Raw genomic sequence first — 17,963 nt, forward strand, 5'->3', positions numbered from 1 at the left:
GGAGTGTATTCCAGCACACCTCCGCGTTGAAGGCGGCAATCAACAAAATCAGGTCATGTCAAGGTAGCGCACGGGGATGGCGGTGGTGGAGATGACAGGTGGTAAGAGCGCACAAGCTCAGCTGCAGCAGGCTCATGAATAAATGAGAGCTGTGTGTCTGAGCAGACAAAATAACAACAGCGCTGGGCCATCGCGGGGTGGGAACGTCCTGACGGACACTGTCGTCGTTGGCACATTCAATCCACAGGCTATTAGCTTGAAATTTGCAAATCGGCCGTGTTGGCGTGCGTAACCATAACGCAAACGTGCAGATACCCGAATGCATTCGAGTGTGTCTGCAGTATTGGTGTGGAAGATGGCCCGTGGCTGATTGCTTTAGTAGTCAACGGAGACCGGCGGCTCACATTCAGCTTGTTGCGCTTGTCTTACTGACACAAACATCCCCGTCGAGTGAATTTGTCATGCAGTGCAGTATGTTCTGTCTTTTTATTTATTTTTTATTTTTTTATCAAAGTATAGATCAGTGTTTTTCAAACACTGTGCCGTGGCGCACACCAATGTGCCGTGAGATATTGTCAGGTGTGCCGTGGGAAATGATCTCATTTGTGTGCCTGTGCCGTCCAGCGCCTGGCAGCGTAATCATGTCTTTGCTACATTGTAGTACTCTGCCATACCAGCAGGTAGCAGCAGCAGCAGCAGCAGGTAGCTAATTGTCTTTGTTTAGAGAATAGCGAATGAGTGACGCTGTTTATCCAAACAGACCCATGTTTCTCACTGAGTAAGTATCAATCAATACGAAACATTATAAAATACTTTTTGCTTTGTGTTTATTTAATTCCTATTCAAGACGTTATAATATAACGTCATTCTTCAAAGTTAAAAAAAAATGCTTATATAAACAATGTAACACTTATATTGTCAAATCGGCTTATTTTTTCTTCACAATTTCAGCTGGTGGTGTGCCGCAGGGTTTTTTCAATGAAAGAAATGTGCCTCGACTCAAAAAAGTTTGAAAAACACGTATATCGAGGAGAACAGGAAAATAAAAAGTAATGCTGCTTATCGTGTGTTTTGTTGCTTCTGCGCAGAAACGTTGACCCCGACTCCAATTCCGGAGGGAAAGCGAACGTTTCGGCGGACCTAGCGGGAGGACCGCAAAACAAATCTGCCGAAGCTATTTTGAGTCTTCCCGCACGATGAACCTCCCTGCCTGTAGCCCTGCTCCAGACCCTCAGGTCAAAGATTCTTACCTGGCCGAGACACGTCATGCCGTTAGCCTCCATCCTCTCGCACTGGCTATCACACTCCAAACACACGGATCCATTGGCAAATTCACGCACTTCCCTGATCGAGAGAAAGGGAAGAAATTGTGATGTATGTATAATGGATTTGAAAGCGTGCTGAAATATTGATCTGAGCATACTGAGTGGGGATTTTCAAGTACACCGTGTGCACATGAGCACAAGTCGTACATAGGAGCCTTTTGATTTCAACCGACATGCCATGACGCATCCAGATAGCCCAGATCAACTATTTTTTATCTATCTTATTTTTATTTTATTTTTTTTTTTGCCCACGCTCCTCTCACAGACTTTTAATTGCGGCGGCTGCCAGAGTGCCCTCCGGTTGAGGGCAGGGAGGGCGGCAATCCGCCACTGACTATTTGATCAAGTTAAAGGCTCAAGATGGTCAATAGGCAGACAGAGGAAGGCCTATGAATAATGAACAGCTTTTTAAATCGCGGCAAACACAAAGCGATGCGCCGAGGGAGGCGGTAGAGGCTGGTGGGAGGATATGAGCGCACAGGCAAGACACCAGGGGAGCGGGCAGTGTTTGATTAGGATGGGGTGAAGGAGAAGGAAATGGTGTGTACAAGTACAGATGATTTTCTTTTGTTTGCAGCTTCTGAAGTGGTAGGAGTTGAGGCACCTTACAGAGATGCAGTTCATAATAATAGCTTTGTTTTTCCATTTCTCCAGGCAAATATTGGGTTTATACACTATAATTACAACAGCGGGGGCTGCACCGCATTTCGGGCCATTCTGCTGAATCCCGCCACGCGTGCATATCTACTCGATCCGTGAATGTCTGCTTTGTTTGTGTCCAAAGCAGCGAATGATCCTGCTTTTTTTGAAGCCCGGTTTCCCTGAGCGAGGTGAGGGCTGCGGCTGTCAATACCAAGCGCCACTGATCAAAAACACTTTTCCCATCAGAGCAATCGATGAGCTGATGGGCGCCCTCTGTGAGGAAGGCTCACGCGGCCGCAAACGCGCCGTCCCTCGCACAGGGGAGGGCTGATCAAAGCGCGGTTGGCCGATAGACGAGAGGCTCAACAAACTGCTTTTATGTGATCCAGACAAAATTTGGTGTCTTGATGGATCTCAAAGTAAAGAACGAGACGCTCGTGAGCTCAACCGTACCCCATTAAAGAGTCATAAAAGTGAAAATGAAACCCTTGTTTTCCCTTTGGCGGAGTCAGACTATCTTTTATGAGATAATTCTAATGGTTCATTACAATTGCAGCAGCTCGTCGCAGGCTTTTTTTTTTTTTTTTTTTTTCCTTTCTAAATGCCACTTTTTCACCAAGTCCATAGAACCTCCCATTGCTTGCTCGACGTATTTCTCCCTGGTCTTTCTTTCCCTAGTTTCGCTGTAATCATATTTCTCTTTTGGAAGCTGCATCCTGGGGAATTCTTCAGAACAGGCAGAGATAGCTCTTTTGTTAAACGTCGGAGGAAATGACACAGAGGAAAACGGCAAAGACCTCTGCAGCAGAGTCCTCTCCAGTTATTTCTATTCAGTCCATCTCGTCCTCCTGATTGGCCCCTTCATGGCCGCACCAAGGCCCCACTGGGGGGTTGGCCTGATGAGGGATTAGGCCCGCATTAGACTGTGGCCAATATCCCATCCCCACCCCCCTAAAAAAAGCACGGCCAACCCACCAGTGCAAATTTTTAATTAAACACATTCAACGGCTCCCTAATCCACCCTGCAACCCTCAATGGACAACATCAGACATTTCCCTCCTTGCGTGCCATCTCTCCCTTTTGTTCTTCCTTTCTTTTATTCAACAGAGGTAGAAACTAATGGGAATAAGTGTCTTTCCTCATTAACAATGGAAACGCGCAACAAGGGCTAGCCGCAAGACCTACGTTTAAAAACTCTAAATATGCATGATAGACATTTGAGAGATTTATTAGGCGCTTGACAGCACTAATACATACACATATATATGTATATATATTAATATAACTAATTCATCGCAAAATTCTCCATACACAATCGCGATTAATCGTATTTTTCAACTACAATTTTTTACAAAGCTTGAAACCGATATGGAAAAAAAAATAATAGTAGGCTTTGATTCAAAGACTGTTCTAATAGCTTTCTTTGATTCTTGAATACGATTCTTTTCCAGCTTTTGATTCGGCGTGAGACTTTTTCTGCTGTTTTCCGGTGTCTTATTTTGTGTTTTCATGTATTGCTTTCACTTGTTATATTATTGCTGTTTTGTTGTTGTAATGTAAAGTGCTTTGTTACAGCTCGAGCTTTTATGATGCTTCGTAAAAATAAAGTTGTATTGTATAAAACGCAAGAGTTGAACACCAAAGTCGTACAACTAATATGGTATTTGAATTTGGCTTTTCAAAGTGTGCAAATCACTTTAGATACCTCCAATTAGCCGTAGTAAAACTACGTAAAAGTCTGTCTTTGCCACAGTGACTCTCCTCTCAGTCCGGCTGCACAGTGAGCAGAGGTCAGCTGCTACAGGAAGTCAATAAAACGGAGCTAACTGAGTTCGTTTTTTTTTTTGTGCATTATAAAATTTAAATCAATCTCCATAGCTCACGCTTTAAATTTGACACCCTCTTCTTTAAGGACACGTCGGTTTCACACTTGTGCCAAGAAATGCAAGAGCGAGTTGTGCTGCATGGCAGTGGCCATATTTAGAGTTCAAGGAGCTCCCGCCGCGCCTTCAAAGCTTTGGCACGGAGCTGTTTTTCCTGACAACTTCAAAGCTTCCCTCCCACAAACGGTGTTAGCGAAGGACCAGCAACAAGTCAACATGACCGAAGCTTTGCCCGCTCTCAAGCTCCGAACCTCGTGCGCAAATGTGAGGAGTCTCCTCCACCTCCCGCGAGTGTCACACCTGACATGACCACTTTCAAAAAAGTGATCTCGTCGCAGCCGGCATTGTCTTATTTTACACAGATCCTTTCAAGTGTGGTGATTCACGACATCTCCCGCTTCATTCACAGGGAAGAATCCGGAAAGCACATCTACAAAGATCTTATCCTCAGGTGAGTTGTCACTCATTCGTTTGATGTGCCTCCAGGCAGCATGACAGCAATGACCTGAGCGGAATTATTCATGCTGCAATAGAACGCCAAATGTGGCTTCTGCCAGTCATTTTCTTGCTCATTTGGTAAGATTTGAACATAATATCATAATTTGGCAATACATTCACATCAATTTGCCACAACGGCCAGTCCACTGTGCACATGACCTACTCGGAGCGCAACATTTCTTATGGGTTCATCTCATTACATTCACAGCAAATGGCAATTAGACTCTCCTTCTGAGCTCCCGAGGACAGTTGGAGTTCATTGTCATATATCAAAGCTGCTGAAATGGATTTTATTTCCTCTCCTTGTCACGTGTGCCTGTTTGCAAGGGAATTAATGTGTCTTCGGGAACCATAACGATCTGGTATTGTGGTAAATGCTTTAGCAGCTCATATACAGCACTTGTGAACAGTTAACCTGGAGCATAAAGTATTTTTGCACCTATTACGCACCCATAAAAAAGATTGCAGGACTCAACGCAGGTGCGGCCCCGTCTGAAGTAGCGGCAGGAGAGACACTGGTCTGGCCCCGGGCCCCAGCAGCCTTCGTCAGAGCACATCCGATCGCACACCATGCGCTGCTGGGCTGTCCAGGGAAACAGATTCAAGCTACAACCTCAACTTTGTGCGCTCAATTTTGAATGTCAGGGTGATACTGTACATGCGTGATGTTGTGTCAGCATGTCATCCGCCCCCCCACCCCCCCATGAATGGGAGCCTTTAAATCCAGTCAAACGGAAATTCAATGCTGTTCATTAAATGTGCCCCACGCACTCCTGATGGTTATAATGGAAAGGCGGCACTTCAAAATTGATCACAATAGAGGGACACATTCACGCCATTTGTGTCACTTATGGTATTTATTCATAATGTCAGGACACAACCTTTGGCTTCTTTATCATTATTCTTTATTACACTGCTCAATAATCTTCATTCATTGATGTGATCCCTGCTTTCAAGTTGGGAATAATGCTATTTACATGGCTGTTACCTCATAAATATTTATCTATCCGAACTAGGGCTGTGCAATTAATCCAAATTCAATTACAATTAGGATTATTACACTCCATGATTATAAAATTGGCAGAATTGTACAAAAGTATAATTAATATGCATTTATATCCAACGCACTATGTTTAAACAAGGAAATCATAGTTGAATCTATACATTTGCAACTTAAAAAAATGAAATAAAAAAAAATATATACATATACACATATATACATATGTATATATATACACACACACATATATACATATATATACCTATACATACATATATATACATATATACACATATATACATACACTATATATATATATACATACACTATATATATATATATATATATATATATATATATATATATATATATATATATATATATATATATATATATATACACACACACACACACACACACACACACACACACACACCCACATACACACACACACACGCACGCACACATACACTTAACTAATTTTATCAATTCTGTTTGGTACAAAAGTAACTTATATAATTATAGTGATTCAAAGAAATGTATTTGTTTTGGTTACAATTAAACATTTTTTTGTTTAGTACCAAAAAAAAAAAAAAAGATTGTTTGAATAATCATGATTTCAATTATTACCAAAATAATTGTGATGAATATTTTTTTCATAATCTGGCAGCTCTAATCCAAATCCTAGCACGCCGAACCCAACTGAACTGTATTGGTAGAAACAACAATAAAATGGACTTTGGAATGGTGAGGCCACATGTATTTTGGGTGAAAATAATGGCACACAATAAGCCCGCCGCCACTCACTGCATTCCTTCGGGTCCCGGTTGTTGCGGATTAGCACTTTCTGGGCAGGCGTGCGGAACAGCGACGTCCAGTTGACGGTATTGTAGAAGCAGAGGCGGCTGTTGTTGAAAATGTAGACGTTGCCGGCGCTGATCTCATCCAGCGACTGGAACTGCAGTGAGGAGATCCAACGCTGCTTCAAAATCAGCAGGGAGATGCCGCTTCCGCTGGAAGAGGTGGCAAACGCAGAGCCATGTGACATGTGGAATGTGCAAATGAGGTGAGGAAAGTGGAAATATGATCTGGCTAAACAAAGGCTGTCTGGATAAAGCTCTCAGCGTGTCTTCTGTAATGTGACACGATGGGCACAAAAATGCCGTTTCCCACCATGAAAGCTTTTGGAGCGATGTCACATTTACAAAAGCACTTGCATTGATCATATAAGTAATATAAATTGTCATCATACATCAACTTTTCAATGTGGCAATGTGTTCATACCTGTAAAGGGATCTCCCGCCTATGGTTGCCAGGTTGGAAAAAACACTCAGATCGGTCATGTTCTCAGGCCACGATTGAAAGTTGAGGTAACCTGAAGACATCATTCACAAAACACCTCTTTACTCCAAAATGAACCTCCAAAATGATGGCGTTACACAGTTACGCTTGATGAGTAAACAATCTAACCCATTTTTTTTTTTTTTTTCCCCCCCGCCGAATACCTTGACATAAAATGAGTTGCGGTGGATATGCAAAGTTCAAGCAAGAGCTGATTCTTTGAAGAAAATGGACAATGTACACTAATTAAAAGACTCAATTGAATATACGGCGCAATTTGTCGAAAGGCATCGGGCTTTAATGACAGATAATACGGCATCAGCATGTGTGGAAATGACATTAAAGGCATGGAGCTGAGGACGACTGAGGAGGAGAGCCTATTGCTCTTTCTTATTGCTTGGCTTTTCATTATGAAAATGCAGTTGCGCTCCATTAGCTGTTTGGCTCAACTGCAAGACGCACTTTAATATGACAAAGGGTTTGTATACGAGGCATCGCTCATCCCTTTAGGGCCTCCGCTTGCTAATGGACACGCACGCGCGCGCGCACGCGCACGCGCAGCCGCCCGCCCACTGTTGTGTCATGATTCTCAGCCATTATTTCCAAAGTCACACATTCACCTGTGATCTCTTTCACGGTGCGGAACACGTTGAGGCGCTCAGGATCCAGCGGTCCAATACCGTGATACATGTCCCTAAAGTGAAGACACATGGAGAATCTTCAACATATCGTGCGAGGTCAACTCATTTGTGAGAGAAACATGTTGGTCCGCCAAAGTCTTCAGACGGAACATTCAGTGTGACTTCCATGAGTAGCTATTGGTCCACTTGGAGAGCTTCAGGTCACCGTGACAGCACTGATAGATGGCACAGGGAATATTTCTCACTGACCTCCCCCAAAACTGGATTTCCACAAAAGAAAGATGCTCGTGTCGTTTGCTACCTTATTCCGTCCTGCTATTGGGCTGCTTTCAAGCAAGTACAATAGGTTCTTTTCATGTTCACATAAGGCCACGAATGAATACATCCGTATCAACAATAGATCAACGTTCTCTATCAAATCACAAGTTGTGTCAAAAAAAAGAAGAAAAACGAAAAGTGTGGTTTGAAGCTCACCCTTTAATGCCAGTGATTAGGAAGATGAGGTTTCCATTAATTTTCGTGCAGTTGACAAATCTCTCAATATTGCTGGCATCCACGGTTTGATGGGTCTGCAGGACGCCCGTCCCGATGCCGTCACACACTGGCAAGACAAACACAATCAATGTATTAATCCGCATGCCGCCGCGCATCCGGAGCGACGAAGTGGCCGTCGCATGGCGACGACACGAAGGCCAGCCATTGAAATTGCTCTCCCATGAAAGCCAATAACGCCGCGTAATAAATTCATTACATCGGCATTAATTACAATTGCCGCCGTGTGTGTCCGACCAAGGCGAGGAATGGTGATGATGAATAAGGCTGGCATTAAGCGCCGTAACCCCTTTTTGATAGTGATTTATACCAGCCAATTTCATATCTGAAATGTTAATTTGTTATCATTTCCCACAGTTCCTTTGGCTATCCCTCATTAACCTCTCGCTGCTGCGTGACGATGGAACCCAAGACATTAACCCTTGAGCGGTACCGCGGCCCCTTTTTGGAGACGGTGGGAAAATTGCATTTTTTTTAGGAACTAGGTGGGACTTTCTCCGTCCCATGATTTACTCTACTGTAAAAGTCATCCACATATTTTGCACATGTTCCACTATATATATTTTTAAATCCCTACAGGGTAAACTGTGTTATACACACACACACGCAAAACCAGTCCCAACATACAAAAAAATATTTTTTGTGGCAGTGCTCAAGAAGTGGAATAGAAATCAAATCAATAATGCTAAAACTTTAAAAAAAATAAAAAATAAAAGTCTGCAAGAGCACTGGCATCTCTGACCTCTGGTCTCCAAGCCAGATTCATCCACACTGACATCTTTTTGGGCAGAATTTACTCAATTTTATTACCTCAAGTGGTTGCACAAAGTAAAATCAATTGGATCCAGGTCATTATTTTTTAAGTAGACTTTACATGTACTTAATTATGTATCCGGATACGGATGATTTTATTTTGAGCACCCACTTGACGAAGTATAATTGAGTAAATTCAACACATCATTTTTTCAGTGCAGACTGAATCACTATGGCCCATTCATTTATGAACACATCACTTGAAAGCGGTGCTATCTTAAAGGGTAAGTCAATCCAAACATATTTTTTTCCAGAACATGTCCTATGCAGGCCCACTAGTTGAAATATGGCATTCTGATTAAAATTGCGTTTGAGAAACATAAGTTAAGCAGCAAAATGCACACACTTTAGGTCATCTCAGGGGGGCGGCCATTTTGTCACTTCTGTCGACTGAAGATGACATCAAAGTTGTTCAGGGCTCAGATAACGACCAATCATGGCTCACCTGTTTATTGAAGTTGAAGCATGATTGGTTGTTATCTGAGCACTGAGCAACTTCCATGTCATTTGAAAAAAATGGCCGCCCCCTGAGCTAGCTAAAAACCGGTGGATTTCTCATATTCCACTAAGCCAATATTCATCAGAATGCCGTGTTTAGAACATATTCTGGAAACAAATATGTTTGGGTTGACTTCCCCTTTAACGACCGTATTCAACATCAGCCCCTGTCAGATGTCAAAAAGCTAACGTGTATATTTCACATATCTACTGAATAAATCGCATTCGAGGCCAGTGTTACACTCGGTACGTCTGAGTTCCATCAATGCAAAGAAGCAGCCCGTAACACTAAATCATATTTTTATGTAAAGCTTCCAAAGCAATTCTCACGTGCCACTGCTGATCCGATATCATAAAGCCATTAGATTAAAACGGCGCAGCTGCTTAAGCTGTTTACAGGAAGACAAATGCAGAAGAGCGGGAGAGGCTGCCGAAGAATGTGTGTACAACAAATTTGTCCTGAGACGGGATTGATGCAGACACCACTTGGGCCATCTTGTCTAGTTTCATCAAACTGGAAGAGTTGGAGCCACATGAAGTGTTAAACGCTTACATTTATTTACTATGCTGCCACTCGACCTTAATGGTTCGAGTTGAGCTCTTGTGAAGGTGGAGCGGCATCCGTTTGGAGCTTTGCAGTGAGGAGGAAGATTTGAGCTTCAGTCTGTTTTGGATAGTTTTACAATCAAACATTTTTGCAGTCAGATCTTTAATGTCCGATGATCAGAGGTGCTATGCAAGGTGTTTTAACCATTACCTCCAAATCATCTGGGATTGCGTCGCCTTAATTAGTCTGCATTCTTCTGTTGCACATTTCTTTTTACTGTACTGTACGTCCTGCTTTCCTGCACGGTCTCGCTGTACCGTCAATTTTCATAGACCACCGATTGCCTATGATGTCACTCAGTGTGTCTGTAGGTGTTGACCAGAGATAGACCGATGTGTTTTTTTTTCACGGCCGATACCAATACCGACTATAAGTAGTCAATTACCTATAACCGATATTTGGAGCTGATATGCATTTTCAGCAAAACGGTAAATATTGGCATCAACATGTAAAACTAAATTAAAACTCGTAACTTTTGACGAAACGTCTTTAACATATTTTTATTGAGCTATTATTCAGATTTGCATAATGTTGATTTTTTTAATTGTTATTATTGTTTGCCATTATACATCATTGTTGTAAAATCCTAACAAAAAGGGAGCTCCCACGGTCATCAAGATGTCTTCAAAAGTTAAATGAAAACTTAAACAATAGCTCCATGTGGTTTTCTACAGTAGCTAAGTCCTCCAAAATTCCAAAATGACAGAAATGTGAACATTCCACTTATCTTTGTTTCGCTTTCAAGCAAAAACAAAAAGTGCAGAGTGTTCCCAGGGTCGGTAGAATCTCTTATAAAGTTAGCTGGAAGTTTAAATAAATAGTTCCTTGAAGTTAACACCGTTTGATTTTTGTTTCAATGTGTGCTTTGCTTTTGCTCTTCAATTTCTGCCCGCCCCCCCCCCCCCCAAAAAAGCAAAATAAACTAAAACAATGCAAGTCAAAACACGTCAGCCTATCATTTATTACAATTGCTGCTTCCTGTCTAAAACCATGACCAAGTGCAACAATTTCCAACGGCACAATAGCTGCTTTGTTCATCTAACTATGCAGGAAGTCAATGCCCAATCCAAATAAGGCACAATCCTCCTTTGGATTACCTTTGGGGCAGATGTCTGTGCAGGGAATGCACATTTTGATGCGGTTCTCCTCCACTTCCATCTTGTTGCTAGGACACGCTCGGACACAGGAGTTATGGTCCACCACAAAGTTATCTGACATAAGCACACAGAATATGTTTGCATTCGTTAGCAGATGAGGATGCCTTTACGGTGCGAAATCAATCACATTTGCAATAAGGTCCACGACAGAAATACAGTACGTTGCTGTTGACGAGGTCAGCAAGGGTAGCGTGAACGCTCATTTGGTGATCATTGAACTCGGTCGATGACATTCGCGCATGCCAACCTGCTTCCCCATTTTGCATGTTAGGTGCAGAAGGATTTGTTTTGTTCAGCGTCTTGATTGAGACACACGTTACGATTACATTTGCTGAGTCTTGAAAATAGGCATACAATACATTGGCATGTGCATTGATTTTCTTTTCAGGGGTGCGGGCTGATGTGCAACATCCAGTTTTCACATCACTTTATTGTAGAGCAACCTGGATTTTTTTTTTTCTCTGGTGCCTGTTTATCATTTTTCCAGGTGTGGTCACGGTGCACCTTCCTTTTCTCACGATAGGCTCAACTGAGACTCTGCGGTATTATCATCTTTTACTATTTGCAGATGATCCAGGGGGCTTCATTGAGTGTGTGAAGCTGCCGGGGTGTCAGCTCCTCTAAATCTGAGGCCATATTTTGGGGGATTGCAGGGTTGGGAGTCAAGTCATTATTTCTGGGTTTTGTTTTCAAATGGTGTTGTGAGATTGACAGACAAGTTGGGGAGGGGGGGGGGGGAGCCTAAAGCCAGTGTTCTCAATTTACCGGATGAGCTTACGCTCATCTCTCATCACAAGCTCTGGGCATGGACCAAAAGGACAAGGTCGCAAGTGACAAAAATGAGACAAAAATGTAAGGTTGGTTTGGGTTTGCTAAAGTAGAAAGGTGAAGATTTGACAGCCCAAACTCCTCCTCCACATTGAGAGGAGCAAAGCAGGTGTTCCAGACGCGTCCACACAGGAGGAGAGAGAAGGCAGGCTATGCTGGAAGCTGAACTTGCTGTGAAGCAAACACGACGACCAGAGAGCTGTCTATCCAAGAAAAGCAAAGCATTTTGAAGCTGAGACAAGAGGGAAAATCGATCCGAGCTATTGCACAAACATTGGGCATAGCCAACACAACAGAGCTGAGAAATGCAGGTCTAGAAAGTTAAAACGCTGCCACAGTTTAGCTTGAGCCGCAAGTGCTTCTACTCAAGCGGCGGGTAGACGAGCTCAGTTGATTAGAAGCGACTGTGTCTCAAGGCAAACCGTGGCAAGGTTTTGACTTTCTGGACCCGAATTTCCCATCTCTGCAATACAAGGATTTGGAATGTCCCGAAAAAGAAAGAAAGCGTTGGTGCACCCGCCATCGAACGGGTCGGCCAAGGGTATCAACAGCAATTGATGGCAGAAACATTGTAAGAGCTGTGAAGAAACATCCAAAGACAACACTGCCAAACTTCCGCAGTGCAGGAGTGAAGGTTTCGCAATCCACAAGATGCCATGAAACCATGCATCGGCAAAAAGAACGGAAGGCCAGATTGGATTTTGCAACAAAGTACGGAGATGAGGCCCAAAAGTTTTGAACTGATGAGCGCAAGATGAACCTCTTCCTAAATGATGGAAAGGCCAACGTATGAAGAAAGAAAGAACCTGCTTGTGATCCAAAACACGCAAGTTCATCTCGAAAGCATGGCGGAGGTCGCCTCATGGCTTGGGCTTGCATGGCTTCTTCAAGACATTGTGAACGTGCTCAAACATTTGATGGTGACCAGAAAAAGCGTTTAAAGTGTTTGTGAATGTTTGGCCGACGTCTTTGCAACCTTTAATGAACATCGATGAAGAAATGAGAATCGCTACGTGTGCAAACACTCGCAAACCTTTGCCGCTCGGTTTTCTTTCTTGACCCCGGGTCCAGGAAATTTGGGGTTCTGGATGGAGGTCCTACCCTGGAGCCGTTTGTACACTTAATTTGCTGCAGAGAGCTCGGCTGGCATTCAGCGACTCACATTTTATATACGAGTTTTTTGGATGTCAAGGTACAAAGTGAACATACGCGGGCATTTCTTGACACAAAAGGCTCCGTAGGTGTACTTCGCTCTTGGATTGTGCTCCAGCTGGAACGACGTGGGATTATACACAAACGGCTGAGGGCACTGGGTCACGCACGCGCCGCTGTCGTTGAAATTGGTGCAGGCCTGCGAAAAAAAAAAAAAAAAAAAAAGGGAAAAAAAGCATAAGCTAGGGTGTGGAGGATGCAAGTGAAATCTCCCATGCCGAGCAGGGGAGTTATGGAGGCCACCGGAAGGTCATCATTCTCTCAGAAGCTGAATGAAAAACTATTAACAGCTGCATTTCATTTTTACGCAACATGTGAATCATGCTTGCAGTCACAAATGGGAGACAAATCGGAGCCATCCATCCACCGCCGGCATGTAAATGCTGAAATGTTTTGCCGTAAAACTTTTAAGTGTTTTGTCGTCGGCGGCCGCGGTCCGAAACGGCGGTAATTGAATTGGATGAGCCTTCCTGTGAATTACAGCTACAATATCACACCTCCGAGTGCACGCTGAGCAGCGGTGGTCCGCGCGGGACCGACTCTTGGTGATAAGAGGGATATTAATTGGAACAATGAATCACCAATTTGCTCTTTGAAGAGCGCCGGCGCAGCAGACTTTTACCGCCTTGCGAGATGACAAACAATGCATCAGCGAGTAAACAAAGTAAATCATTGTGGAAAATGACAGAGATGTCGCGCACGGGGGGGACACGCGGAAGGACGGGCCGGGTCGGTGTGCACGTACGAAGCAGTCTGTGTCCTTGGGTCCCGAGCAGCCGCCGGCGCACTCGCGGTGGCAGCAGTCGCTGACGTACGGCCCAAAGCAGCGACCGTCACACTGCTCTGCGCACACCGTCTTCGTCACTGCCCGCAAAGAGAAGAGAGCTTGAAAGGTCCGCCGCGCGCGCGCGCTCAAACAAAAGGAGACAATATCGCCACCCTCGACACGCTCATGCTGCAATGATATGAAATTCGGGCGGATACAAATGAGGTGCTTCACAAGCAAAAGGTCACTCCAGTCCTTCTTTGGCCAAGAGCCTTGAATAAAACTTTCAAGGCAGCACAATCTTTTCTTGTCCTTGAACAAGCCGCTTATCTTTTGGAAAAAAAACTGTTGTGCTCCGAAGCTGCCGTTTCAAGTAGGCTGGAGCACGGAGCTTCGCCGATTCTCTCTCGAAATTAAACTTCTTGTGTGATGGAACCCTGACGAGCCACCGCTTAGGTGTGTGTTTGAAAAAACAACACAACTGTTTTGATCGGAAGATTCACGTCCAACCGTGTCGTTCAATCCCAAAAAACGGTCCTATTACGTGCCAATTGGCGCTATGGCGATGTTGCCTGCCCCCTGTAACTATTACTTGCTCCTCACAATGATCAAACTAATACGCGCATTTAAATTAACTATTGAACTACAAATCCGGGTGTTATTTGGCAAACAACTCTGCTGGCTACAATTAGCCGACTTTCACTTGTAAATTGGCCATTACCTTCCAAAGCAGCAGGGAGTATGGCGATGTGACATAGCAGAAAAGTCAAAGGACAGGCTTCTGGGCATTCTAGCATGCTTGGTGTTTATTCAGTTCAAGTTCCCGTACAGTAAACTCACAGGTGTGTTTCAAAACACATTGTACATATTTGAAGATAATTGCTGAAAACATGAAAAGACCGTTTAAGTGACTACTAATGGACCATCAAATTAATCTATAATTACTAGGGGTGTAACGGTACGCTAAATCACATTTCGGTTCGGTTTCTTGGAAACTTCGGTTCGGTATATTTTCGGTACAAAAAAACGGATCTTTTCTTTAAATATGTTTATTTTGAAAAGATGACAAGTAAATGGTACATTTTCTTTTTCGAAAAAATAAAAAAATTAATAAAAGCGAACCGTTCGGGTGACATTCTAAGAAATTATACCAGAGTAAAAAATACATCTCTTAATTTAGTAAATGATTAAAACACTGAAATCTTTAAACATTCAGCAGCAACAGCCTATGACACATCTAAGTATTCAAGTTAAAGACAAGTTGTCATTACAGTACATATAGACTTTTTGTGATGAAAAAAAATACATTACAGTTACAGTTGACTGTATTAAAACTCTTTTTATAATGAAATACAGTAACTTTAATGTCTAATTATTTACACTTTTTAGGCATTGAAATCTTTGAATGTTCAACAGCATAATTGTAACGAATTGAGTTGTCTGTGTTGTCGATCGGCTCTTGCTACGGACGTTGCTGGTGTCACCGAGGTACGACCAGTGTCAGAAGCCTGTGAGGTATGCGAGACCACGGCAGAGTGCATGTTCGGGAGTAGTTCTAGGCTTTAAGCTGCTCGATTCTCGTAGAAAATCAATGTAGGATATTGTTATTATGCTTCGGATGACATTACTGCAAATTGACACATTCATAAGAGTCATTATTGTGTACGTGGCCCCTATACATTACAGAATATATACACATATGTTGATCATAGTTTTTCACAAAGAAAACAATGATCAACATTTGTGTATATATTCTGAAATGTAAGGGGCCAAACCAATAACTGAATCATAATGAATATGTCAATTTGAAATAATGTCATCCGAAAGCATTTATTCAATCCGACTCCTAACCATCTGATTTTCTCGAAATCGGGAAAAGTGAATACTCCCCGAAATGCACTTGACGTGGTTGCATACTCACAGGTTTGACACTGGTCGTCCTGGTGACCCCAGCACCGTCCGTTGCAAGAGCGATGACAGCGTTGGCCTGCATCACATACATACACACACATACACATACACCCCGCCACACACACGGTCACACGTGTAAAACTTCCCCAGTAACAACACACTGAAAGTGTTCATGGGGATGAGTAGCCAGGCCATTGCCTGACATGGTTTTCTGCTGGCTGGTCCGACTGCACATCTGCCGTCATCGGGGCATAATTGACGGCCGTTAATAACAGAGTAAGTGGAACAGTGTGAGCTGACTGTCACCGGGCCCACTCCATTGCAGGGCTGCGAACGCACATTCTAAACACTGGCTGCCAAGGGTGCCCAATTTGGCAACCTCAACTCCCACATGTTCCATTGTCATATTAAGGCCCACCCCCTCTAGTCTTTGTTCCTTTTCATCGTCCTCCTTCATTAGTGACTATCTCATCAACCAAACTCTTTTTTTTTTTTTTTTTTCGGTCACACTATCAGAGTGTCTCCTTAAACCAACGTTATGTTGGCAAGCGCACGATGCGCCGCTAGCTCCCTGCAGATTTCAAGACTCAACACCAGTATGCTTAAAACAAAAGGTCATCAGTTTTTTTTTGTTTTTTTTTGTGTGTGTCAAGGGAACTCAAGTTCAAGTAACCCCCGTAACCCTTGTGGCACGCTCAACGTTTGGCACTGCGGCTGTCCTTCTTGCTCACCCTGATGCGTTTGATCTAACTGGATGAACTTTGTCGCTTGAAATGAGCAGAGGGGCTCATCCCCCCCCCCCCCCCCACACACACACACACAAAAAAACAAAGTGCCACGAGGAGCCACTTTTTGTGACATTGGATGTCCGCCAGACAGAAATGCAAAGACGAGGGAGCAGCAGACTGGAGGGCCCGCAGACAAGGGGCAGCAGCACCAGCAGAACCTTCACGAGCAGCTGTCAGATTGGCTGAGCCTTAAAAAGAGCGCAGCGGACACAGCGGCTCCACGGGCCTCGCTGCGGAGCGGCCGCAGCACCGACGCCAACGTTCACGCGCTGACCTAACGCCATGTGATTTTTGCCCCGAGTTGACCGGTAGGCAAACACAATGACTCAACGCTTCTGGGCCTCAAGTGGCTTGGCGTGCGGATCACCTCCCAAAAAGTGTCACTGTCATCCACTGGCTCACACATTTGCGGCACACTCACATCTCAGATTGCTGTTGTTGGACGGCACCACCAGTAGCTCGGCCTGGGGCTTCTTGATGATGTCACGCCAATGGATGGTGTCTGCGTGGCACAGGAATTTGTTCTGGTCAACGTAAACGCCCCCGTTCAGGATCTCTGCCAGGAGAGAAAAGCAAGAGCGAGAACTGAGCACACACCCATGAATATCTAAGAGTAGTATACAATGGCAGGAAATCAATAGATCAAGGTTAACCACAATAATCTCAGAGTACCGGCATACAGCGCTCACCAAAGTGCAGCTGAGCGTGAAGATAAACGCTATTGACGGAGCAATTCAATGGCACAGTGATTTCATAAGCCCTCCCAAAATACTATTTTACTGTGAAAACACACAGAAACTCACGCAGGGAAGTACTATTTTCAGACTATTTTATTCATTTCTTTGACTTTCCTTTATCTGGGAGGAAAGGAAACATTGAACATAGAAAACTCTCTAGCTATTTTTTTTTTTCTTGGAGGGGGACTGAGAGCAGTATTTGAAAAGTTGAACAGAACAAGTATTCAACGAAAAAAACACATGGATGTGTAAAATATCAAAGTATCAGTAAAACAATGAGAAATATAAATCACCAATAATATCAATTCAAAAAAAAATCCACAGGACAGACAAATGTTTCCGGATAGAAGTTAAAAAACAACAACAACATTTATAGCATCAGTTTCAGATGATTGTAATTATTTTCCCCGAAAAGATGGAGCACCATATTAAAACATGTCTTATTTTACCGGCACCAAATAAATCATTTGAGATGTAATTGAGTATCATGAAGACAGGACCGAGATGGCTTTGTAAACTTGATCGAGGATGGGCTCATCAGACTTCACAGTATAACAAAAAGAACTCAAAAAGGCGCGGGAAGAAAAAGCAATCTGCAATCTGCAACATATGCACAGCGCTGATCAAGATCAAGATGTAAGTTGCTCGGGTTGTGTTTGACATTCGTGTACTATTTACAAAAAACAAGGAGAAGTTACTCACCAGTTATTCAGTACATGCATTGTTTCCTTTCCACTTACTCAAGTAATTAGAGGACTTTTTTT

At 43.4% G+C, this 17,963-nt stretch overlaps 1 protein-coding gene and 1 long non-coding RNA gene across 8 annotated transcripts in view; one reads left to right on the plus strand and one right to left on the minus strand.

Moving 5' to 3' along the window:
* LOC147154035 (receptor tyrosine-protein kinase erbB-4-like) overlaps window positions 1-17,963 on the minus strand; it is a 201,262-nt gene that overhangs the window by 73,691 nt on the left and 109,608 nt on the right. For all 7 annotated transcript variants that reach the window (XR_015088049.1, XR_015088051.1, XR_015088050.1 and 4 more), the window contains exons 4-14: window positions 16,884-17,018; window positions 15,685-15,750; window positions 13,743-13,861; window positions 12,995-13,136; window positions 10,898-11,011; window positions 7,805-7,931; window positions 7,310-7,383; window positions 6,633-6,723; window positions 6,156-6,361; window positions 4,799-4,931; window positions 1,251-1,344 (exon numbers count right to left, since the gene is read on the minus strand). Coding sequence is in view for 3 of the 7 variants with exons in the window: in XM_086039840.1 (XP_085895966.1) it covers window positions 1,251-1,344; window positions 4,799-4,931; window positions 6,156-6,361; window positions 6,633-6,723; window positions 7,310-7,383; window positions 7,805-7,931; window positions 10,898-11,011; window positions 12,995-13,136; window positions 13,743-13,861; window positions 15,685-15,750; window positions 16,884-17,018 (1,301 nt within the window). In the remaining 4 variants the exon portion in view is untranslated. The remainder of the gene's footprint in view (window positions 1-1,250; window positions 1,345-4,798; window positions 4,932-6,155; window positions 6,362-6,632; window positions 6,724-7,309; window positions 7,384-7,804; window positions 7,932-10,897; window positions 11,012-12,994; window positions 13,137-13,742; window positions 13,862-15,684; window positions 15,751-16,883; window positions 17,019-17,963) is intronic.
* On the plus strand, window positions 3,930-5,463 carry LOC147154036 (uncharacterized). The gene is made up of 3 exons (XR_015088064.1): window positions 3,930-4,114; window positions 4,260-4,301; window positions 4,810-5,463. It is a non-coding gene; the product is annotated as an uncharacterized LOC147154036 (long non-coding RNA).

The sequence above is a fragment of the Filicampus tigris genome, chromosome 1 (genome assembly GCF_054856515.1).
Source record: "Filicampus tigris isolate MCC_2025a chromosome 1, RoL_Ftig_1.0, whole genome shotgun sequence".
Taxonomy (NCBI): Eukaryota; Metazoa; Chordata; class Actinopteri; order Syngnathiformes; family Syngnathidae; genus Filicampus; species Filicampus tigris.